The sequence below is a fragment of the Zophobas morio genome, unplaced genomic scaffold, assembly GCF_036711695.1.
Source record: "Zophobas morio isolate AGI-343-1 ecotype UQ-CSIRO unplaced genomic scaffold, CSIRO_AGI_Zmor_V1 ptg000040l, whole genome shotgun sequence".
Classification (NCBI taxonomy): domain Eukaryota; kingdom Metazoa; phylum Arthropoda; class Insecta; order Coleoptera; family Tenebrionidae; genus Zophobas; species Zophobas morio.
The window spans coordinates 2,290,191-2,314,235 of record NW_026972145.1 but is presented as its reverse complement, the minus strand read 5'-3'; the positions used below and the strand labels follow the sequence as shown (position 1 = coordinate 2,314,235).

General features: G+C 33.9%; 4 protein-coding genes across 6 annotated transcripts; 2 read left to right on the top strand and 2 right to left on the bottom strand.

Annotated features, from left to right (window-relative positions):
• Nucleotides 1-2,026: 2,026 nt before the first annotated feature.
• On the bottom strand, nucleotides 2,027-5,249 carry LOC135140473 (cytochrome P450 4C1-like). Of its 3 annotated transcripts, XM_064071043.1 has the most exons (9): nucleotides 5,151-5,228; nucleotides 3,905-3,985; nucleotides 3,660-3,791; nucleotides 3,406-3,606; nucleotides 3,174-3,359; nucleotides 3,056-3,122; nucleotides 2,745-3,006; nucleotides 2,462-2,699; nucleotides 2,027-2,411 (listed from the first exon to the last, which is right to left on the bottom strand). In XM_064071043.1, the coding sequence occupies exons 2-9, from the start codon at nucleotides 3,945-3,947 to the stop codon at nucleotides 2,062-2,064; spliced, it is 1,479 nt and encodes a 492-aa protein (XP_063927113.1). In that variant the 5' UTR covers nucleotides 3,948-3,985; nucleotides 5,151-5,228; the 3' UTR covers nucleotides 2,027-2,061. The 3 variants fall into 3 exon arrangements, with proteins under 3 accessions (XP_063927113.1, XP_063927114.1, XP_063927112.1); XM_064071044.1 differs by lacking the exon at nucleotides 3,905-3,985 and having other exon boundaries at nucleotides 5,151-5,249; XM_064071042.1 differs by lacking the exon at nucleotides 5,151-5,228 and having other exon boundaries at nucleotides 3,905-4,434.
• Nucleotides 5,250-13,223: 7,974 nt separating this feature from the next.
• Nucleotides 13,224-14,956, bottom strand: LOC135140302 (cytochrome P450 4g15-like). Its single transcript, XM_064070795.1, has 7 exons — nucleotides 14,938-14,956; nucleotides 14,758-14,889; nucleotides 14,507-14,704; nucleotides 14,275-14,460; nucleotides 13,894-14,222; nucleotides 13,481-13,848; nucleotides 13,224-13,443 (listed from the first exon to the last, which is right to left on the bottom strand). The coding sequence occupies exons 1-7, from the start codon at nucleotides 14,954-14,956 to the stop codon at nucleotides 13,224-13,226; spliced, it is 1,452 nt and encodes a 483-aa protein (XP_063926865.1).
• Nucleotides 14,957-15,545: 589 nt separating this feature from the next.
• LOC135140301 (cytochrome P450 4C1-like) lies at nucleotides 15,546-17,195 on the top strand. Its single transcript, XM_064070793.1, has 6 exons — nucleotides 15,546-15,663; nucleotides 15,712-15,912; nucleotides 15,960-16,142; nucleotides 16,189-16,523; nucleotides 16,570-16,807; nucleotides 16,852-17,195. Exons 1-6 carry the CDS (start codon nucleotides 15,546-15,548, stop codon nucleotides 17,193-17,195), a joined length of 1,419 nt encoding a protein of 472 aa, XP_063926863.1.
• A 559-nt stretch (nucleotides 17,196-17,754) lies between these two features.
• Nucleotides 17,755-19,214, top strand: LOC135140502 (cytochrome P450 4C1-like). The gene is made up of 6 exons (XM_064071076.1): nucleotides 17,755-17,830; nucleotides 17,877-18,059; nucleotides 18,107-18,173; nucleotides 18,225-18,489; nucleotides 18,538-18,775; nucleotides 18,835-19,214. Exons 1-6 carry the CDS (start codon nucleotides 17,773-17,775, stop codon nucleotides 19,176-19,178), a joined length of 1,155 nt encoding a protein of 384 aa, XP_063927146.1. The 5' UTR covers nucleotides 17,755-17,772; the 3' UTR covers nucleotides 19,179-19,214.
• The last annotated feature ends 4,831 nt before the right edge of the window (nucleotides 19,215-24,045 follow it).

Genomic DNA, 24,045 nt, shown 5'->3' with positions numbered 1-24,045 from the left:
TGAATAATTGTAAAAATAAACAAGCGAAAATTCGAAAGTTCGAAAAATGGGAAACTTGAATATGAAAAATCAAAATATCGGAAAATCGAGAAATCTAAAAACGAAAAATCGAAAATTGGAAAAATCGTAACATGGAAAAATCGAAATATCCAGGAATCGAAAAATTTGAAAAATCGGGACATTTGGAAATCCGAAAATAGTGAAATCGATAATTAGAAAATTCGGAAATCAAAAAGTAGAGAAACCGAACTATGGAAAAGTCAACAAACTGAGAAATCGAAAAGTCGAAATATCGAAAAATCAAAATCGAGAAATTGAAAGATCAAAAAATTTTCATGAAAAAATCGAGAAATCGAAAAGTCGAAAATTTGAAAAATCGAAAACTGAAAAATTGAAAAATCGATAAATCTAGAAATCAGAAAATTGAAGCGAAATCCAGAAATCGGAAAACTGAAAAATAGAGAAATTAAAAAAATTGAAAAAACGGGAAACAAAAAAATCGAAAAAAAATGGAAAAATCGAAAAATTGAAAAATTGAAAATTCTAAAAACAAAAAAATCGAAAAATCAAAAAAGGAAATCAAGAAATGCGAAAACTGAAAAATTGCAAAATCGGAATCCAGAAAACAAGAAATTGAATAATTGGAAAGTAAGGAAATCCAGAAATTCAAAAGTCCAAAAACCGAAAAATCGAAAATTCAAGAAATTTTGTAATCGAAAGATTGAAAAATTGAGAAATTGAAAAATTGAAATATAGAAAAATCAAAAAATGTACAAACCTTAAAATCCAGTACTTCGAAAAACAAAAAAATCGAGATTTCGAAAAGTGAAATATTTGAAAAATCGAAAAGTCAAGAATTGCAGAAATTGAAAATTTAAAAAAACAGGAAAATTGAATAATTGGGAATCCACAAAACGAAAATTAGAATAATTATAAAAATGAAAAATTTTTAAAATTCGAACAATCTAAAAATGAAAAATGGAAAGACCGAAAAATCAGAAAGCAGTAATCCAGAAATTCGGGACTCGAAAAATTTGAAACTCGAAATATCGAAAAATCAAAAAATCGGCAAATTCTAAAATAAAAAAAATCTAACAACCGAAAAATCGAGAAAAAATTTTAAATCGCGTAATCTGGAAATCGGAATAGTGAAATGAAATCCAGAAATCAAAAGAATTTGAAAATGGAAAAATTAAAATTCGCGAAAGCAGGAAATTGAAAAATTGGAAAATCGCAAAATTAAAAAATTGGGAAATCCGGGAATCGAAAAATTGATTAATAATAATAATAATAATAATAATTTGAAAAAATCTAGAAATCCGTAAACTTGAAAAATCGAGAAATCCAGGAATCGGAAAACTGAAGTGACTTCCAGAAATCGAAAAATTGGAAATTGGGATAATAAAAAATCGAAAAATTGGAAAACGGAAACAATGAAAAATCGAGAAGACCAGAAATTGAAAAATCAAGAAACAAAAAAATTGAAAAATCAAAAGGTGAAATATTTGAGAAAGTCAAGAATTGCGGAAATTGAAAATTTGAAAAACCGCAAAATTGCAAAATAGGAATCCAGAAAGCAAACAATTCAATAATCGAAAATCGAAAATTCTAAAAACGAAGAAACAGGAAAATGAAAAAAATCGATAAATCTAAAAACTGGAAAATCGAAAAATCGAGAAATTGAATAGAATTATTGAAAAATCAAAAATCCACAAATCCTAGAATCAAAACAATCGAAAAACTGAGAATTCGTGCAAGCGAGAAACCGAGAAATCAAAAAATTTTCATCGAAAAGTCGAAAATCGGAACGTCGAATAATTAAAAAAGTCTAAAAAATCGAAAACTGAAAATTTGAAAAATCGCAAAATCAAAAAATTGGAAAATCCAGGACTATCCAAAAATTGAATAATAATAATAATAATATTTTTAAAAATCGAAAATCGAAATATAAAAGAGTAAAAATTATTACAATTCCGTAACGATCACTAAAAAATTAATCTGTGTGTATTTCGACACAATAAAAGTAAACATACAATGAACACCCAAACAAAAAATTTCTCTTTATTGGTTCTTTCTTATCTCAAAAGAAGTTTTAAAACCATCACGTGGTCTCAAAACAACTTTAGTCCTCAACTTAACCTCGTCGACCGTTTTGTACTCAGTACGAAATTTAAATTTTCTGATAAGAGTGGCAACGATGGTTTTCACGGACATCATGGCGTACTTCTGACCGATGCAGTTCATAGGTCCTGCAGAGAACGGTATGTAGGTAAAAGGATGTCGGTTGGTACTTCTCTCTGGTGAAAACCTATCCGGTTCGAATTTGAGAGGGTCCGGCCAGTATTCGGTACTTCTATGAACGTGGAGTACCCCCAGCATAACAACCGAGCCCTTTGGAAGCGTTATGTCCTCTGAAAAAGTAATTTATTTAGTACTGAGAAGGTTAAGCATCCGGTACCACCATCAAGAGGTAAATCTTCTTGTACGTCTCTTGCCATAAAGATATTCGGAGGGAACAACCTCATGGTTTCTTTAATCACCAACTCTGTATATTTAAGAGAAGGTAAATCCTGAAAGTCTGGAATTTTTTCAGAACCCAAAACGCGAAGTACTTCTTCGTAAACTTGGTCCTGAATGTCAGGATGCAACGCCAACGTGGTAATAACAAAACAAGTGACAACGGCCGTTGTATCGAATGCCTACGAAGATAAATGAGAAGAAGAAGACTCTGAAATTGTATTTACAGCAGCTACGAAAGTTTTAATTTCGTCTACAATCTCGTCTGTTGTTATTTCGGTACCACTAGAAGACAAATCAAGCAAATAATCCAGCAGAACTGGAAACTCAGATTTGTCGCTTTTTTCCTTGTTTTTGATAGCTTCTGCTACAAATTGGTTGCACTTCGTTAGAAGTACCTGGGTTTCTTTGTGCAACCTCGTACGTTTATAAATGAAGTCGTGGTGGTACCAAAAGTTATACAGTCGATGGAGCATCGTTTCCAGGATCCTGTGGGACTGTCTAGCTAGATGAATTTAAAACGAAAGTTAGTACTAACTTGTCTGTCCATTCTACCACTTCTGATTCACCGTCTTGTGCATTGACCTGAACACCTATTATGGTTTCTGAAACGACTAAAATAGTACCTGATTTTTGCACAAGTTTCTAAGTGGTACCAAAAGCGATATCCAGCGTACATCTACTGACTATCTGTAATAAATCCACGTTTCGTCTACCGACGTACTCTTCTAACCGTTCGCCCAAAATGACAGCCCGAGTTCCAAACACTTCAACAAACCGGTCGAGGATTTTCCGATTTAAAATCGGGTTAATCATTTTGCGGTGACGCTTCCATACAGGTCCTACAATCATTTCCTTTAACGCTCGAAAAAAAAAATGATTTCATACTTGGAGCTGTGAAAAGTCCATTTCCCAAGAAATCGCGAGCAACTCTTCTGAGTAAGTATACTCTGGAATTGGTGTTTGGACTTGTTAGTACTTTCTCCAAGTATTCAGGTTTGGTGATACCGCAGACCAGGATTGGACCAATCCATGCTTTCACAATGTGAGTACATCGGTCAAAATGTTTTGAAACGCTGTCAAAAATTTCTAAAAGTGGGTACTATAGTGACAGTGGCGGCAAAAATGAGTGTTGGTGGTACCGTTAGCGTCGCCTGTAAAGTCGAACAGGTTACCAACAACGGGGTATCCTTTTATGCCTGGTATTTTGCTAGCGTGGCGGTAAAGGTGGCGTCTTTTCCAGTGGTAATGTAGGTACCAAAGGAGAAGAATTGCTAGGGAGAGAAACGGTGTTTGCAAAAACGTGACGAACTTGAAAGCTAAGTCTTGATATTTGTGTTTACTTTGTTTTAGATTATGTTAGGCGTAATCATATTGTAGTACTTACCGACACAGGTAAACAACATGTTTTCAACTGAAAGAGTACCCATTTACTGTCGTCGTCGCAGGTTAATTATCAACATATTGTCTACATGTAAAGGAACAAAATGCGTTTTTCCAGTATGTTAATGCAAGTTGTTTGTAATGCAAAGTACTACATAATTTTTAAATTTATAGGACAATGAAACACTTTTTTGACACAGTAAAGATAAATGAAGGTTGCGAAGGTACTTAGACACGCCTAAATTTTTGCTTTAGCTTTTACACACAAATGGGGAGTACAGAAAGCGAAATTTCCTTTTATTCTTTTTTTCTTACTCTGAGGTACTACGGTTGTACTTTTTTATAGTTTGAAATGTTATATCTGGGTATTATTAGATAATGATAATTTTTGGGTTGGCACTTCTGAATTATTGGTAGCAATGTCAGTCCAAATTTGACATGTTTGACATGGACAGCTTTTGAATTGGAGACCAAAATTTCGATTTCGCACTATGTAATTTTAAATCTGTTGCCAACCTGATAAAATTAGAAATATTGATAGTCACTCGGAACTTAAAAACCGAAAAATCGATAAATCTATAAAATGAAAAATCAAAAAAGTAAAAAACTCAAAAATCGAGAAATCGAAAAATCGGAACATCAAAAAGTCGAAATATTATAAAATCAAAAAATCAACAAATCCGCAAAATCAAAAAATTCGAAAATCTCAAAAAATCTCGAGGAATTGAAAAATCGAAAAATCTGAACATCAAGAAATTTTCTTCCAAAAGTCGAGAAATTAAAAAATCGAAAAATTGAAAAGTCTAAAAACTGAAAATTCAAAAACCGGGAAATTGAATAATTAAAAAATCGGAAAATTGAGGTGAAAAATTGACAAATGGGAAAATTGAAAAAATCGAAAAATCGGAAAATAGAAAAATTGGGAACTCCAGAAATCGGAAAAATGAAAAATCGAGAAGTCCCGAAATCCAAAAATTGAGAAATGAAAATGAGTGTTGGTGGTACCGTTAGCGTCGCCTGTAAAGTCGAACAGGTTACCAACAACGGGGTATCCTTTTATGCCTGGTATTTTGCTAGCGTGGCGGTAAAGTTGGCGTCTTTTCCAGTGGTAGTGGAAATACCAAAGGAGAAGAATTGCTAGGAAGAGAAACGGTGTTTGCAAAAACGTGACGAACTTGAAAGCTAAGTCTTGATAGTTGTGTTTACTTTGTTTTAGATTGTGGTAGGCGTAATCATATTGTAGTACTTACCGAGACTGGTAAACAACATGTTTTCAACTGAAAGAGTACACATTTACTATGATTGTCTTAGGTTAGTTAAGCATATTGTCTACATGTCAAGGAGAACAAATGTGTTTGTCCAGTATGTTAATGGAGGATGTCGGTAATGCAAAGTACTAGATAATTTTTTATTTTATAGGGCAATAAAACATTTTTTTGACGCAGTAAAAATAAATGAAGGTCTCGAAGGAACTTGGACTCGTTTAAATTTTTATTTTACCTTGTACTTTGTACTCTGAGGTACTACTGTTGTACTTTTTTATATTTTGAAATGTTATACCTGGGGACTATTAATGATAATTTTTGGGTTGGCAATTCTGAATTATTGGTAGCAATGTCAGTTCAAAATTTGTGCCAACCTGATAAAATTACAAACAATGATGATCACTCGGAACTTAAATCTTTCGTTAACGTATACACAGTTCTATGATTTAATGACTTCTTTTATGGGATTTTTTGCCACGTTTTTCGTCTTTTTTGGTCGCCTTTTGTTTTTCTATACTTTTTGTCCTTTTTTATGTCGCTCTCGTTATATCCTTTTTTATCGGGTTGTTTTACTATTTTTCAGTCTCTCATTTTTTACCTATGGTTTTCCATTTTTTTGTTGCCTTTTTTCTCATTTTTTTGACTCTCTTTGTTCTAGTTCCAATTTTTGGCGACTTTTAGTATCATTTTCTATTACATTTTTTGGTGGCCTTTTTGTCACGTTTTTTCTTTTTTCACCTTTTTTGTCTCTTTTTTGAAATGAAGGAAGTAAATTCCTTTTATTTTAGATTCATTTCGTCGTCTTGTTTTTATGGAATTTTTTTGCCTGTTTTTTTTTTTTGGTCCTTTTTTTTGCCCTCTTTTTTTCTCTCTTCTCTCTTTTTGATCACCTTTTTTTTTTCTCACTTCTTTGTTTTAATGTCAATTTTTGGTAATCTTTTTTGTCGTTTTATTTTTACCTTCTTTGTTATTTTCTGTTATCTTTTTTGTCTCTTTTCTGACTGCATTTAGTTTGGTTTGGTTTTTTCACTATCTGTCATTTTTTATGCCGGCTTTTTTCCGTCCTTTTCATTCTTCTCTCTTCAGTATCCGTTTTTTGGTCACTTTTCTTGTCGCTTATTTACCAACTTTTTATTCACATTTTTTACTATTTTTTGTTGGTTTTTTCTCGTCTTTTTGACATTTTTTTAATCTCTTTTCTATAGCTTATTTTGCCACTTTTTTGGTTCCTTTTATTTCAGTACTATTTTTAATAGACTTTTTGTCGCCGCCCTTTTCGAGTTTTTTGTTCCTTTTTATGGAATTTTTCGTCTTGCATTGTCCTTTATAGCCATTTTTCATGTCTCCTTTTTTATTGTCTTTTGTGTAGCCCGTTTTGCATTTTTTTTCTGTGGCATTTTTATAGTCTTTCGTCTTTTTTTGTTCTTCTTTGAGTAACTGTTTTTTTTGACGTTTTATACTCCCTTTTTTGTTGTACTCTTCTTTCCTGCTCTTTTGACCCTTTTTTTGTTCCTATTTTTTTTTTAGTTTTTTTTGTGGCCTTTTGTGGTCACCTTTATTTTCTTATGTTTTTTTGACTCTTTAGTTATACTCCTTTTTTTGGCATATTTTTTTCTTCTTTTTGTGCTTTTTTGTCGCCTCTTCACCGTTGTTTGTTCAATTTATTTATCTCTTATTTTTATCACGTTGTTTTGTCGTATTTTATTTGATGGTCTTTTCTTTTGTCGTCTTTTTTTTCGGTTTTTTTTGTAGCTTTTTTTATCGACTTTTTCCTCCTTTTATTTTTGTATCATTTTCAATGGTATATTTGTTGCCTTTCAAATTTTTTTATATTGTTTTGACACCTTTAATTTTGCTTCTTTTTTGTCGCATTTTTTCGTTTTTATCCACTTTTCGACATCTTTTTTCCTTGGTTGTCTTCTTTTTGTTACCTTTTTGTACCACTTTTTTCTTCTTCTTTTTTGTTCCCTTTTATGTCACTTTTTTTTCCGCTTTTTTTTGTCATTCTATAGCCTCTTTTTGTCCCTATTTTTGACTCTTTTTATTTTAGTTTCGTTTGTTTTAACCCTTATATTCAATTGATTTTTTTTGGTCTTTTTTGATTCCTTATTTTTGATCAACTTCTTCCTCACTTCTGTTTTTTGGTCTCAATTTTTGGTAACAATTTTTCTCGTCTTATCTTCTCCTTCTTCGTTATTTTGTGTTGTCTTTTTTGTCTCATTTTTGACTCCCTTTAGTTTGGTTTGGTTTTTTCGCGTTTTTTGTCGCTTTTTGAAGTATTTTTTGCCACTTTTCTTTTTGTAGTTTTTTGTGACTATTTTTTCATTTTTTATTCCTTTTATTTTTTCTCCAATTTTTTTCAGTGGCATTTTTTGTCACCTTTTTTTCGCTTTTATTGTTCTGGGGATTTTAGATTTTTTTGTGCCTTTTTTGTCAGTTTTTTCTTAAGTTTTTTGACTTCCTTCATTTACACTTTTTATTTTAGTTTCATTTGTATTTTCTCTTATTTTCAGTGTAATTTTTGACATTTTTTTTTCTTCTTTTTTGCCTCTTCTGTCACTATTTTTTGTTTACTCTGTTTATCTGTTATTTTTTATCACATTTTTTGTCATTTATTATTTGGTTATTTTTTACTTTGTTGTCTTTTTTTCGTGTTTTTTGTTGCTTTTTTATCGACTTTTTCTTCCTTTTATTTTTGTATCATTTTTAATGGTATATTTGTCGCCTTTTTTTGCATTGACCCTTTTTTGTCCATTCCTATTTTCTTTTTATCACATTTTCTTTGTCGTATAGCTATTATTTCGTTGTTTTTTATTTTGTCGTCTTTTTGTTGCGTTTTTCCTTTATTTTGTACCATTTTTAATGACATTTTTTCATCCTTTTCCGCCTTGCATTCACTTTTTTGTCATTTTTCTGTCCCTCTTTTTAACGTCTTCTTATTTCTCTTTCATGTATTTTTTACTTTTTTTTTTCAGTGGCATTATTGTCGCTTTTCCGCTTTTTTGTTCCCTTTTATGTTTTTTGTCAAATTTATTTCTAATGTTTTTGACTCCCTTTATTTTGACATATTTTTTCGCCCTTCTTTTGTTTTTTTTTGACACTTATTTGTACAATTTTTCCTCTCTTAATTTTTTTACTCCACTCTTAATGCAAAACGAACGGGTGGGTGGGTGGGGCTAAATTTAACTTTTCCTTACTGAGTCTTTTACAAGAAAGCAATAGCCCCGCCCACCCACCCCCTCTCCATTCTGGTCACCACTCTTAATGCTGTGACATTATTATTTCATCAGAATCTTAGGCAAATCCATTAAACCGTTGGTGAGAAAATAGATCAGTTGTTAAACAAAGTATCTAGAAAATATTAAAAAATATTACTGAGGCTCCTCCCACTCGCACAAGCTCCACCTTAATAAATAATTTCATTGGCCTGGAAATGAGAGGCTGTTTGCAACTACATCTCAGTCTTATAAGTTTAACTTTTTCCTTCAGAGTATTTTATAAGCAAGACGTAGCCCCGCCCACCTCCTCTCTCTTCATTCTAGTGACTGCACTTAATATTGTTCAGTTATGTCCTAGCTCCACCCGATCAATCAATCGATCTTATCTTGGTAGATACTAGCCCCACCCACCCACCCATTATTTTCTTATAGGGTCCGTGATTTGCCAAAATCAGTTTTATCTTACCAAATACTAGCCCCGCCCACTCGCGCTGTTTTCATTCTAACGATTCTATTTGTGTTCAGTATAAGATCCGCCTCTCATTCCGACCAGATAAAATAAATCAATAAAACATAAAGCGTTTGGGTGGGCGGGGCTAAGTATTTTTTTCTGACGAATGGGAGTGGAAACTAAGAGAATCTAGCGAAAAACGCTAATCCTAACCAGTTTTTATAGTAAAAAAGTCATTTCTTGTTTAAAAAAAATCTATTTCTTATTTCAGAAGAAAAAAAGAGAACGGACGGGTGGGTGGGTGGGGCTAAGTTTAACTTTTCCTTACCGAGTTTTTTTTCGACGATTTTCGAAATTTAACTAAACACATTTTTTGTAGTTTTTCCAGAATCGCCCATTGAAATATCGTGGTTTTCAAAAATTTCAAAAAACACACTATATTTTTGAAATCAGCACGTCAAGATATATAACCCTGAATTTTTCAGAATCTTTAGACGACTTTTTCAAAAAAGCAAATTTCGAGCGATTTCGACGATTCATAGGTTATACTGTAATTTTGAATGGAGAAATAATTTTTTTGGTTTCGAATCGTCTAATTCTACAGATACAATCAAACAACACCTAAAACCATCTTATTTATTTTGTCTTTATCTTAAGTCAAAAGAACATTTAAAGCCGTCACGTTATTTTTTTGTTGCCTTTTTTCTCATTTTTTTTACTCTCCTTATTCTAGTTCCAATTTTTGGCGACTCTGGTATCATTTTCTATTACATTTTTTGGTGGCCTTTTTGTCACGTTTTTTCTTTTTTCACCTTTTTCGTCTCTTTCTTGAAATGAAGAAATTTAATTCCCTCTATTTTGGATTCATTTTGTCGTCTTGTTTTTGTGGATTTTTTTGTCGCTTTTTTCGGTCCATTTTTTGCCCTCTTTTTTGTCTCTTCTGTCTTTGGTTTTGGTCTCTTTTAGATCCTTTATTTTTGATCACCTACTTTTTTTCTCACTTTCTTTGTTTTAATATCAATTTTTGGTAACCCTTTTTTGTCGTTTTATTTTTACTTTCTTCGTTACATTTTTTATGCGGTCTTTTTTCTGTCCTTTTCTTTTTCTCTTTTCTCTTTTCAGTATCCGTTTTTTAGTCATTTTTCTTTTCACTTATTTACCAACTTTTTATTCGCATTTTTTACTATTTTTTGTTGCTTGTTTCTCGTCTTTTTGACATTTTTTTATATCTTTTCTATAGCTTTCTTTGTCACTTTTTTGGCTCCTTTTATTTTAGTACTATTTTTAATAGACTTTTTGTCGCCCTTCTTTTCGGGTTTTTTGTCCCTTTTTATGGAATTTTTCTCTTGCATTGTCCTTTATAGCCACCTTTCATGTCTTCTTTTTTATTGTATTTTTTGTAGCCCGTTTTGCATTTTTTTTTCTGTGGCATTTTTATAGTCTTTCGTCTTTTTTTGTTTTTCTTTGAGTAACTATTTTTTTTTGACGTTTTAGTCTCCCTTTTTTGTTGTACTCTACTTTCCTGTTCTTTTGACCCTTTTTTTGTTCCTATTTTTTTTTTAGTTTTTTTGGGGCCTTTTTGATCACCTTTGTTTTCTTACGTTTTTTTGACTCTTTATTTACACTCCTTTTTTGGCATATTTTTTTCTTCTTTTGTGCTTTTTTGTCGCCTCTTCACCGTTGTTTGTTCAATTTATTTATGTCTTATTTTTATCACGTTTTTTTGTCGTATTTTATTTGATGGTCTTTTCTTTTGTCGTCTTTTTTTTCGGTTTTTTTGTGTTTTTTTTATCGAGTTTTTCCTACTTTTATTTTTTTATCATTTTTAATGGTATATTTGTTGCTTTTCAAATTTTTTTATATTGTTTTGACACCTTTAATTTTGCTTCTTTTTTGTTGCAGTTTTTCGTTTTTATCCACTTTTTGACATCTTTTGTTACCTTTTTGTACCATTTCTTTCGTTTTTTTACTCTTTTTGTTTTAATCTAATTTTTTACTTTTTTTAGTGCAATTTTTTGTACCACTTTTTTCTTTTCTTTTTGTTCCCTTTTATGTCACATTTTTTTCCCGTTTTTTTTTGTCATTCTATAGCCTTTTTTTGTCCCTATTTTCCCTCCTATTTTTGACTCTTTTTATTTTAGTTTCGTTTGTTTTAACCCTTATATTCAATTGAATTTTTTGGTCTTTTTTGATTCCTTATTTTTGATCAACTTCTTCCTCACTTCTGTTTTTTGGTTTCAATTTTTGGTAACAATTTTTGTCATCTTATCTTCTCCTTCTTTGTTATTTTGTGTTGCTTTTTTTGTCTCATTTTTGCCTCCCTTTAGTTTGGTCTGTTTTTTTTTTCGTTTTTTGTCGCTTCTTGAAGTATTTTTTGCCACTTTTATTATCTTATTTTTTGTAGTTTTTTGTGACAATTTTTTCATTTTTTATTCCTTTTCTTTTTTTTCTATTTTTTTCAGTGGCATTTTTTGTCACCTTTTTTTCGCTTTTATTGTTCTGGGGTTTTTAGAATTTTTTGTGCCTTTTCTTGTCAGTTTGTTTCTTACGTTTTTTGACTTCTTTCATTTACACTCTCTTTTGTCCGTCTTTTTCCTCCCATTTTTGAATCTTTTTATTTTAGTTTCATTTGTATTTTCTCTTATTTTCAGTGTAATTTTTGTCAAATTTTTTTCTTCTTTTTTTGCCTCTTCTGTCATCATTTTTTGTTTACTCTATTTGTCTGTTATTTTTTATCACTTTTTTTATCGTATATTATTTGGTTATCTTTTCCTTTGTTGTCTTTTTTTCGTGTTTTTTTGTTGCTTTTTTATCGACTTTTTCCTCCTTTTATTTTTGTATCATTTTTAATGGTATATTTGTCGCCTTCTTTTTTTGCATTGACCCTTTTTTGTCTATTCCTATTTTCTTTTTATTGCCTTTTTAGGTATTTTTTCACTTTTTTTTAAGTGACATTATTGTCAGCTTTTCTCGTTTTTTCTGTTGCCTTTTATGACTTTTGCCAAATTTTTTTATAATGATTTCACACCTATAATTTTGCTTGTTTTTTGTCGCATTTTTTTCGTTTTTATCCACTTTTTGAAATCTTGTTTCCTTCGTTGTCTTCTTTTTGTTACCTTTTTGTACCATTTATTTCTTATTTTTCCTCCTTCTATTTTAATCTAATTTTTTGCTTATTTTAAGTGCAATTTTTTGTACCACTTTTTTTCTTCTTTTTTGTTCCCTTTTATGTCACCTTTTTGCCCACTTTTTTTGTCATTTTTTTGACTTTTTTTGTCCCTATTTTTCCTCCAATTTTTCACTCTTTTTATTTTAGTTTCATTTGTTTTAACCCAATTAATTAAATTCAATTGAATTTTTTGTTTTTTTTATCCCTTATTTTTGATCAACTTCTTCCTCACTTCTGTTTTTTGGTCTCAATTTTTGATAACAATTTTTATCTTCGTTATTTTGTGTTGTCTTTTTGTCTCATTTTTGACTCCCTTTAGTTTGGTTTGGTTTTTTCGGGTTTTTTGTCGTTTTTTGAAATATTTTTTTGCCACTTTTCTTATCTTATTTTCTGTAGTTTTTTTTTGTGACTATTTTTTTCATTTTTTATTCCTTTTATATTTTTTTTCCTTGTTTTTTCAGTGGTATTTTTTGTTACCTTTTTTTCACCGCCCACCTCCCCCCACTTAATATTGTTCAGTCACGTCGTAGCAAGCAGTAGCTCCACCCACCCGCCCCGTATTTTCTTAGAGGGTGTTATTTAAATCGATCTTATCTTGGTAGGTACTAGCCCCACCCACCCACCCATTATTTTCTTAGAGGGTTTGTGATTTGCCAAAATCAGTTTTATCTGAGCAAATACTAGCCCCGCCCACTCGGACTGTTTTCATTCTAACGATTCTATTTGTGTTTAGTATAAGATCCACCTCTCATTCCGACCAATAAAATAAATCACTAAAACACAAGGCGGGGTGGGTGGGCGGAGCTAAGTATATTCTTCTGTGGAATGGGAGTGGAAACTAATGGAATCTGGGATGCGAAAAACGTAAAAAAGTAATTTCTTGTATGAAAAATGTATTTCTTATTTCAGAAGAAAAAAAAAGAGAACGGACGGGTGGGTGGGCGGGGCTAAGTATAACTTTTCTTTACTGAGTGTTTTTTTGACGATTTTCGAAATTTAACCAAACACATTTTCTTTTTCTTCGATAACTCTGTTTTTCCAGAATCTCCCTTTGAATTATCAATTTTTAAAAATTTCAAAAAATTCGAATTTCACACGGAATATTCCGAAAATATTACTCCGCTACCATAAACACGCTATATTTTTGGAATCAGCACGTCAAGATATATAACCCTGAATTTTTTCAGAATTTTTAGACACCCATCTTATTTATGTTGTCTCTATCTTAAGTCAAAAGAACATTTGAAGCCGTCACGTGGTCTCAAAATAAGCTTAGCCCCTAGCTTAATATCGTCGACCGTTTTATACTCAGTACGAAATTTAAATTTTCTGATAAGAATGGCAATTATGGTTTTCGTCGACATTATTCCGTACTTTCGACCTATGCAATTCATAGGTCCTGCAGAAAACGGCATGTAGGTAAAAGGATGTCGGTTGGTACTTCTCTCTGGTGAAAACCTATCGGGGTCGAATTTGAGAGGGTCCGGCCAGTATTCGGTACTTCGATGGACAGGGAGTACCGCCAGCATAGCCACCGAACCCTTTGGAAGCGTTATATCGTCTGAAAAAACAGTTTAGTACTGAGTGGTTTAGGCTCACGGTACCACCATCAAGAGGCAAATCGTCTAGTACTAGTCGTTCCAAACAAGGACTCGGGGGGAACAACCTGAGGGTTTCCTTGAGTACCAGTTCTGTGTACTTAAGAGAAGGTAAATCCTGATAATCCGGAGTTCTTTCAGGACCTAGAACGGTGAGAACTTCTTCATAGACGCGATTTTGAACATCTGGATGCATGCCCAACATGGTAATGGTAAAACAAGAAAGGAGAGCGGTGGTGTCGAAAGACTACGACAGCAAGTGAGAAGAGGAAGATTCTAGAACTGTATTTACCCCAATTACGAAAGTTTTGACTTCGTCTAGAATCTCCTCTGTTGTTATTTTGGTACCACTGCTAGACAAATCGAGCAAAAAATCCAGCAGAACCACAAACTCAGATTTGACAACCTTGCCCTTCTTTCCGATAATTTCCTCCAGATAACGTTGGTACTTCTTCAAAAGTAGCTGGTTTTCTTTGTGCAACTTCGTCCACTTAAAAATAAAATCGTACTGGTACCAAAAATTAAAAAGTCGAAGGAACATTATCTCCAGGAGTCTGTCTGTCCACCTTCCTAGTTCCGATTCTCCTTGTTGTACATTGAGCTGGACACCCAACATGGTTTCTGAAACGACCCAAGTACTCACTCATTTCTTACACTGATTGTTAAGTGGTACCAAAAGATATATCCAACGTACAATTTCTGACTATTTCAAATATATCCACGTTTTTTTGACCGAGGTACTTTTCCAACTGTTCACCCAAAGTAATGGACTGTCTCCCGAAAACTTCGACAAACCTGTTGATAATTTTGTCACTGAAAAAGGGGTGTATGATTTTGCGATGACGTTTCCATACAGGTACTACAAATAAAACCGTTACTACCCAAAAAATAAATCTATTTCATACTTGGAGCGGTGAGAAGTCCCTGCCCCAAGAAATCGGTAACTTTTCGGTCGAAGTATAATCTAGCGGTGGTACTGGGACTCATGAAACACTTGGCCAGATATTCAGGTTTGACGATACCACAGACAAGGGTTGGACCCATCCACGCTTTGGAAATGTCCTTACAAGCATCCAAGTATCTTAAAATTTTATCATGGGTTTCTGAAAGTGGGTACTACAGTTACAGTAGGGACAAAAATGCGTAGTGGTGGTACCGTCAGAGTCGCCTGTAAATTGGAAAAGGTTACCAACGATGGGCCATCCTCGTGAACCCGGGATTTTACTAGCGTGGTGGTAAAGGTGGCGTCGCTTCCACTGGTAGTGTAGAAACCAAAATACAAGTACCACTACGACCAAAAATTTTTTTACTTCGTATTTTTTCAACTCATACTTACATAATAGTGTGAAAAGCATATTTTCAGTGTGAAACGTTTTGGCGTCGTTCGATTCTTTTATCGGTACTACCTCAAGGACCAACAATATAAACACCTTAATTACATTTTTTGTGAAAACAAATTTGATTGTTCTCTAATTTAGGAACAATGGGAATTTTCTGTGAAACAAAATACTGTAGAGAAAAATATTTTGCTCAAACAATTGAAAACAGAACAACCTTGAAAACCGTACCAGAAAAGTAAAAATCGTCCGCTGAACTTGAAAATGTTGCGATTCTTATTAGAATTGAGTGCAGAACGTTGTATAAAATGAAGATAAAAGCTCTATTTGAAACCTTGAGTCGGTTCAAAGGTACTTTGGCAGCTCATTTAAGTACCTTGTATCTATAACCTTAAAAGGTTTTATGTCCATCAGACATCAAAATAGTAATTACTTTGTAACAATAATTATAGCTAAGTGGTACTAAGTAACCAAGAATATTTATTTATGACGAAATTGGTACTATTTTGACTAGTCGTTCCGACACTGTGTTCACAGCCGGTTCTATTAATTTCGTCACCAGCGTAGTACCACAAATAACATGTTCCTGTGGGTACTTCTACCCATAATGGTACTAGCTTGGTGCTGGAACAGACGCCACCTGTATCGTCACTCCCGGAAAGTACCCGGACCCCACGGACTCCCTCTACTTGGCAACCTCTTCGACTTTACTGGCACCCCAAGCGGTAAACCCTCACCACCCCTCGTTTCGTCCGACTAACCTCCATCTTCAGAAATCTACGACAAAACCACAAAGTACTTCGAAACTTACCCCAACCTGGCTAAATTATGGTTCGGACCGAAACTCGTCTACGGAGTAAGCAAACCCGAGTACCTCGAAAAAATCTTCTCCAGCCTTACCTCCTTTGACAAGGAAGAGTCGTACCGGAAGTTCGGCGGCGCTTTTCTCGGTGACGGACTCCTAACAGCTTCCTGTACGCAACCCATTTTTCCTATCATAGTACTACCAAGTCGTTTTTAGTACCCACCTGGAAGCGCCACCGCAAAATCATCCTGCCAATTTTCAACCAAAAAGTACTAAACAGCTTCGTCGAAATTTTTGCCAAACACTTCCAATTTTTGAACGACGAATTGGAAAAACACGTCGGACGGGAATTCGATTTGTACGAGTTGTTGACTAGATGCACCCTGGATATCACATGTGGTACGACCTCACAAGTACCAATCACGCCGTAATTTTGTGATTTTAGAAACGATCATGGGGGTGGAAGTTGGTACCCAGAAAGGGGAGTTGTTTTTGTTCAAGCGGCTTGACAGAATTTTGGAGATTACGTACTTACGACAGTACTCAATCTGGTACCACTTGGACTTTATGTTCAAGTGGACGCAACTGCACAAAGAGAACGTACGACTCATTGGGGAGCTTAACCGCTTCACTGAAGAACTGATCAATAAGAAGCGGGTACAAGTCAGTACCGGTTGTACCCCCAACCGGAAATCTTTGCTCGATTTGTTGTTGGAGTCGTCTGCCGAAAAACTCACCACCGACGAAATTAAAGACGAAATGCAGACTTTCATTATAGCGGTGAGTATGAGTACTGTCAGTACTTTGGGGTTAAATTTGTCTACAGGCGTCGGACACCACAGCCGTCACTGCTTGCTTCATTCTAGTGATGTTAGGGATGCACCCACAGATCCAAAACCGGGTTCTGGAAGAAACTAATCTGATTCTAGGTCCCGATGGACAATTGGAGTACCAAGATATCCCGCGTTTTGAGTACACCAGTCGCGTGATCAAAGAAACGGTACGACTTTTCCCGCCTGGTCCCTACGTAGCGAGACACATCCAAGCGGATTTACCCCTAGAAGGTGGTACCCTTTTCTAAAATTCCGCAATAACTCGCTGCTTGTAGAAAATCTGGTACTACCCAAAGGTGCGTCGGTTTTGTTGGGTCTGATTCACGTCCAGAGGAGTACCGAGTTCTGGAAGGACCCTCTGAAGTTTGACCCTGACAGGTTTTTGCCCAAAGAGGTAGAGAAAATTTATCCGCATTCGTACGTACCGTTTGCTACTGGACCCAGAACTTGCGTGGGAAAAAAGTACGCGATGATGTCATTGACAACGATGGTGGCAACAGTGGTCAGGAAGTTTAAGATCGGTACTGAGTATAAGTCGGTGGACGAGATTAAATTGAAAACTAATATGGTAATCAGGCCCCAAGATGGGTTCAAGGTTTGGCTTGAGTTGAGGAAATAGATAGTTTCTGGTACTATGTGTAGTGTGGTTTTTTTAATAAAAGTAGTACTCGTCTTTGACCTTACAAAAATTGTATTTATTGTCTACTTTCTTAACCGTGGAGGGGACTAGATAAAACCTTATTCATGTCATACATCTCAACTAGGTGTCTTCAACCGTACCACCAGTAAGTACCTTTTCTGTTGTTTTTAATATTAAACGACTTTCTTAGCAGTCTAAAATGGACATTTGGGCATGCACGTTTTTCTGGCTACCTCTAGCCACAATCGCGCTAATCTGGTACTTCCAGTACCACTGGACCCGCCGCCACCTTTACCACCACGCGGCTAAAGTGGCAGGCCCTAAAGGCTGGCCCGTCATCGGCAACATCCTCGACTTCACCGGTACCTGCGACGGTACTCACCCATCAAACTCTCGCCACCCTCACTAACTAAAAATTTCAGCCATCTACAACACCATCATCACCCATTTCGACAACTACCCTCACCTAGTCAAGGTATGGTACGGCCCCAGCCTCGTCTACGGAGTGTCCAAACCCCAATACCTCGAAGCGGTACTATCCAAAGCCCTATCCAAAATGTACTTGTACAAATACGCGGTACCCGTCTGTGGCTACGGACTCTTCACAGCTCCTGGTACGACCCACTCCCCCTTTCACCCAAATCTACTACCACGTTTCAGTACCCATCTGGAAGCGCCACCGCAAAATAATAATGCCGGCGTTCAACCAGAAAATCCTCGATGGGTTCGTGGAGGTGTTCGGACGTCAGAGTACCACCATGTGCACCCAGTTGGAAAAGCACGTCGACGAAAAATTCGATTTGTTCGACGTTGTCAGCAAATGTAGTTTGGATATTCTTTGCGGTACCACCTATTACTATCAATCAACCAAGATTAGTTTTGTTTTGTAGAAACGGCCATGGGTGTGACCATTAACGCGCAAAATGGCGACTCAGATTTCGGTCATTGTGTCGACAGGTGAGTACCACTATACTATAATCGTACCAGATCTCGCTTGACCTTTGACAGGTTGTTAGAAATCGTGTTCTTGCGAATGTTCGTAATATGGTACCACTTTGACTGCATTTTCAAGTGGACTGGTTTATATCAAGATGAACGACGTCTGACGCAACAATTTAACGACTTCACGGAGAAGATAATCAAGGAGAGAATGGAGAGGTTTGAGGGAAACGTCGGTACTTTCAAGCGTAAAGCGTTTTTAGATTTGTTGATTGGGGAAGATAAATTGACGATTGAGGAAATTAGGGACGAAGTGAAGACGTTTATGATTGCGGTACTACTTAAGGTGGTGTGGGTGTTTGATGGTGGGGGTGATTTTTAGGGTTCGGACACCACAGCTACCACTAACTGTTTTATTTTTGCGATGTTGGGAATGCACCCTTTGGTACAGGATCGTGTGTTGGAGGAAGTTGTAGGGGTTGTAGGTACTGATCGGGAGGTACTGCCTGAGGATTTGCCGCACTTGAAATACACGGAGAGGGTTATTAAAGAAACACTAAGATTATTTCCGAATGGACCCTACATTGTACGAGATATCGAAGACGATTTAGTTCTAGACGGTACTACAATACTAAAACTAGTTAATTCAGAAATTCTATGTTTTATTTTCTGTTTGTAGACGATTTAATCCTTCCTAAAGGGTCGTCAGCAATTTTGGGCATTATTCACGTCCAACGAAACAGCAAGTACTGGCCGGACCCCCTCAAATTCGACCCTGATAGGTTCCTACCAGAAGAAGTAGCAAAAAGACACCCTTTCGCCTACTTGCCTTTTTCCGGGGGTCCACGAAACTGCGTCGGACCCAGATACGCAATGATGACTATGAAGGCAGTACTTGCCACTGTAATCAGACGATTCGAATTTTCCACAAGCTATAAAACCGTCGAAGACATCAAACTGAAGACCAATTTGGTCTTGAGACCAGTAGACGGCTTCAAGGTTTTTGTTACAACGAGAAACTAAATCGGTACTACTTTGTATGGTTTGGTATATAATAAAACTCGCCTATAAGTACTTTCAATTTTATTTCCTCCTTCTTTGGTGCTCGAAAACTGACAACAACAACACGTAAAGTTACACTGGGGTTTGAAACACTCGATGTCGAAATCGGGACATTGATAGTCCTGAAATTGTATTTTTCGGGGCTTCAAGTACTCAGAGGTGTATTCTTACATAGAGGTTATGTTTTCTGTGGCAGCAGCGGCAGAAGGATGGAAAAGGGGATTTTTTCATGGCGCAGGTTGTGCATACGTGGCAGAAGTCTTTTTGGTTTTGGGGGATGATGCAGCAGTGGATTTTGGTGGGGGAGTATGGGCAGAAAATGCCGTACTGGACGCAGTACCGGATCCACAGTACTGATAAAATCGAGTTAATATTAGGGGTGGTGTTGATGGATTGGGACATACTTACGTAAGATGAAGAGTACTATGTAGAGGAAAACGACGAAAAGTACCAGATCGGTAAGGTGAATGTGGTACAGAAGTGAACTTGTCATTTTTTGGACATTTTGATCCGAGATGTCTAGATTGTTGGGATTTTTTGACACAGGCACTCTAGTTTGAGGTACCCAAATGGCAAAAATGTAAAAATAAAATAACCAAAAATAATATATAATAAAATAGAAAGCGGCCCCGCCCACCCACCCAGTTTTCTTTCTGATCACTCATTTCATTGGTCAAAAAGTGTAAAGATAATTGGCGGAATCTAGACAAAAAGGTAAAACTCCACCCAGCCCCGTTTTCGAATTTCATTGGCTTATTTAATATTTAATAAATTGAAAATTCGATTACTGAAAAACCAAAAACTCGAAAAATGGAAAATTAAATATTCAAAAAATTGAAAAGTAAAAAAATTAAAAAGTCTAAATTCAAAAATTTAAAAATTGAGAAATCGAAAATTTGAAAATTCAAAACTGGAAAAATCAGAACACAGGAAGATTGAAAATTCGAATACTCGAGTATCGAAAATCGAAAACTAAAAAGTTGGAAAATCGAAAAACCGAAAAGTGGAAATTTTGAAAATAGCGAAGTAAAAAAAATTGAAAATTCGAAAATCTAAAAATTAGAACATGAACACAGAAAAAATAAACACTTGAAAAATCGAAAAATCTAAGTAACAAAATATAGAAAAAACGAAATATTGAAAAGTTGAATAATGGAAAATTCCAAAGTCGAAAAATCAAAAAGTCGAAAGAGGGCAAAATTGAAAAATCGGGAAATTGTTATTACAAAAATTGAAAATTGGAACATCGAAAATTCCAAATTTCAAAAACTGAAAAGTTGAAATATCGAAAAATCAAAAGTCGAAAAGTCAAAGATCTGAAAAATAGAGAAATAAAAAACTTGAAAGATTGAAAAACTGAAATATGGAAATTGTTGAAAGTCGAAAAGCAAAAAAATTCGAAATTAAAATAAAAAATTCGAAAATCCAGATTTTGAAAAATCGAAAAATCCGAGAAACGAACTACAGAAAAAACGAAATATTGAAAAAAAAGAGGAAATTGAGGAAACGAAAAGTAAAAAAAAAGTAAAAATAGAAAACTTAAGAATGGAAAAATTGAAAATTCGAGAAACCGAAAAGTCAAAAGTTCAGGCTAAAAACTGAAGAATGTAAAAACTGAACAATCGAAAAATTGAAAAATGGAAAAATTGAAAATTTGAACATTGAAAAATCGAAAAGTGAAACAATTAAAAAGTTTAAAAACTGAAGACCGAAAAAATTAAAAGTCAAAAACTGAAAATATTGAAATATTGAAGAATGGAAAATTTGAGAGTGAAACAATGAAAAATCGAGGAATTGAACAGAAAACAAATGGAAAATTCGAAAAGCTGAAAAATGGAAAATTCAAAAATGGAGAAACTGTGGTTAAAGAAACTGAAAATTAGACTATCAAAAAATCGAAAATTCCAAATTTAATTTCGAAAATTGAAAATTAGAAAAATCGAAAAATCGAAGTATCGAAAAATCGAAAGTTAAAATATCGAGAAATGAAAAGACGAAAAGAAAAATTTAAAAAATCGAAAAACTGCAAAATGGAAAAATTGAAAATTCGGGAAACTGAAAACTAAAAAGTTTAAGACTAAAAACTGAAAAAATTGAAAACTCGAAAATTCGAAAAATCGAAAAAAAATGGAAAATCGATAAACTGAAGAATGAAAAAATTGAAAATCGAGAAAGAAACAAATTGAAAATTCCAATCAAAAAGTCGAAAAACGGAAAAATTGAAAAATTATAACATCACAAAATCGAAAATTCCATATTTTGAAAAATCGAAAAATCCGAGAGACGAACTATTGCAAAAACGAAATATTGAAAAAAAAAGAGGAAACATTGAAAAATCAAAAACTCAAGAAAGGAAAACATGAAAATTCGAAAAATCAAAAACTGAAAAACCGAAAAACTAGAAAAATTGACAATCGAAAACTCGATAAATCAAAATATGGAAGAGTAAAAAAGTTGAAAATCAAAAATCGGAAAACCAAAAATTCGAAATTCTAAAAATTAGAAATTGAAAAACCAAAAAATCTAAAATTGGAAATCGAGATTTTGAAAAATCGAAAAATCCTATAAACAACATAGAAAAAACAAAATATTTAAAGTCGAATAGTCAAAAATTCTGAAATGGAAAAATCGAAAAGTCGAAAAACGACAAAATTGAAAAATTCAGAAAATGTTATTACAAAAATTTAAAATTGAGGAAACGAAAAGTAAAAAAAATGTAAAAATAAAAAACTTAGAATGGAAAAATTGAAAATTCCAGAAACCGAAAGGTCAAAAGTTTGAGGCTAAAAACTGAAGAATGTAAATACTGAACAATCGAAAAATTGAAAAATGGAAAAATTGAAAATTTGAACATTGAAAAATCGAAAAGTGAAACAATTAAAAAGTTTAAAAACTGAAGACTGAAAAAACTAAAAAATCGAAAATTAAAAGTCAAAAACTGAAAATATTGAAAAATGGAAAATTTGATAGTTCGGAGGAGTGAAACAATGAAAAATCGAGGAATTGAACAAAAAACAAATTGAAAATTCGAAAAGCCGAAAAATGGAAAAATTCAAAAATCGAGAAATTGTGGTTAAAGAAACTGAAAATCAGACTATCAAAAAATCGAAAATTCCAAATTTAATTTCAAAAATTGAAAATTAGAAAAATCGAAAGTTGAAAAATCGAGTAATAAAAAGGCGAAAAGAAAAAATTGAAAAATCGAAAAACTGCAAAATGGAAAAACTGAAAATTCGGGAAACTGAAAACTAAAAAGTTTAAGACTAAAAACTGAAAATTGAGAAATGGAAATAGTGGTCGAATCTTTAAAAAAACTTCAAAGTTTGTCGAGTGGCCGAACCTATGCTTATAAAACATCAAAATGGCCCCACCCACCCGCTTTTCCTCCTAATCACTCATTTTATTGGACAAAAAGTGGCATTTACATTGATACACAGTGAAATGTAGACAAAAAGGAAAAACAAACCTCACCCACCTTTGCTTTTGAATTTCATTGGTTTTTTTGATTAGATAAAAATTAAATTTTATTTTGTCAAGCGGTCGAATCTGCGCTTAAAAAAAAACAAAGTGGCCCCGCCCACCCACCCGGTTTTCTTTCTGATCACTCATTTCATTGGTCAAAAAGTGTAAAGACAATTGGCGGAATCTAGACAAAAAGGTAAAACTCCACCCAGCTCCGTTTTCGAATTTCATTGGCTTATTTTATCTCCTCTGAGATGAAAATTTTATTTTAGTTCGTCAAATGGCCCAATCTAATAAATTGAAAGTGGTCGAATCTGCGCTTAAACATATTCAAAGTTATGCAACCAACATTACGAAATTTATTCAAAGAGTAAAAACACTATCTGTTGAATTAAGTTGATACCAAGTAAATCTCCACCCTGTATTTTCTTGGAGGGTCTTATTTACCAAAATTAGTCCTACTTTAACAGGTACTAGCCCCGCCCACTCACTCTTCATTCCAGTGACTATTCTTAATATTGTTCAGTCATTTATTAAAATCAGTTTTATGTACAATAAAATGAGTAATCAGAAAGAAAATCGGGTGGGTGGGCGGGGCCACTTTGATTTTTTTAAGAATAGATTGGACCATTTGATAAACTAAAATAAAATAAAAAATAAGCCAATGAAGTTCAAAAACGGAGCGGGTTGGAGTTAGTTTTACCTTTTTGTCTACATTCCATTAGTTGTCCAGTCAGAAAATACACTTCTTGTCCAATAAAATGAGTGATCAGAAAGAAAACCGGGTGGGTGGGTGGGGCCACTTTGAATATTTTTAATTACATTCGACCACTTGCTAAAATAGAAATCAATTTTCATCTCCCAATAAATAAAATAAGCCAATGAAATGCAAGGTAAATAAGCCAATGAAATGCATGGTTGGTCATGAAAATCTATAATAAGTTTTCTGCTAGTCGGTAAAGAACAATCAACTTTTTCCTCTTCTTAATATTCATACTTTTCACAGCAGAAGACTGAAAATATGTTTAAAATGGTCAATTTTGTCTCCCATACTTGTCTACAAATTGACCACTTTAAACAAGTTTTCACTTTCTTGTCGTGAATAGAAAACTATGTACATATAAGAAAAAAAAAGGTAAAATACTAAGCCCGCCCACCCACCCTCGTCTCAATTGTAATGAATTTTCTTATTCATTGAGGTTTCACATTCTAAAAAAAAAAAATTGGCACCCCGAGGAGGTTTTAAATTAAAAAAAAAATTGGTTGAAAGTTATTTCGACAGAACTTCCCTTGCCCCTAAAGTACAGTCGAACAAATACAACTTCGAAAAATTATTAACTTTAACTTTGAGAATTTTTTTTTTCAT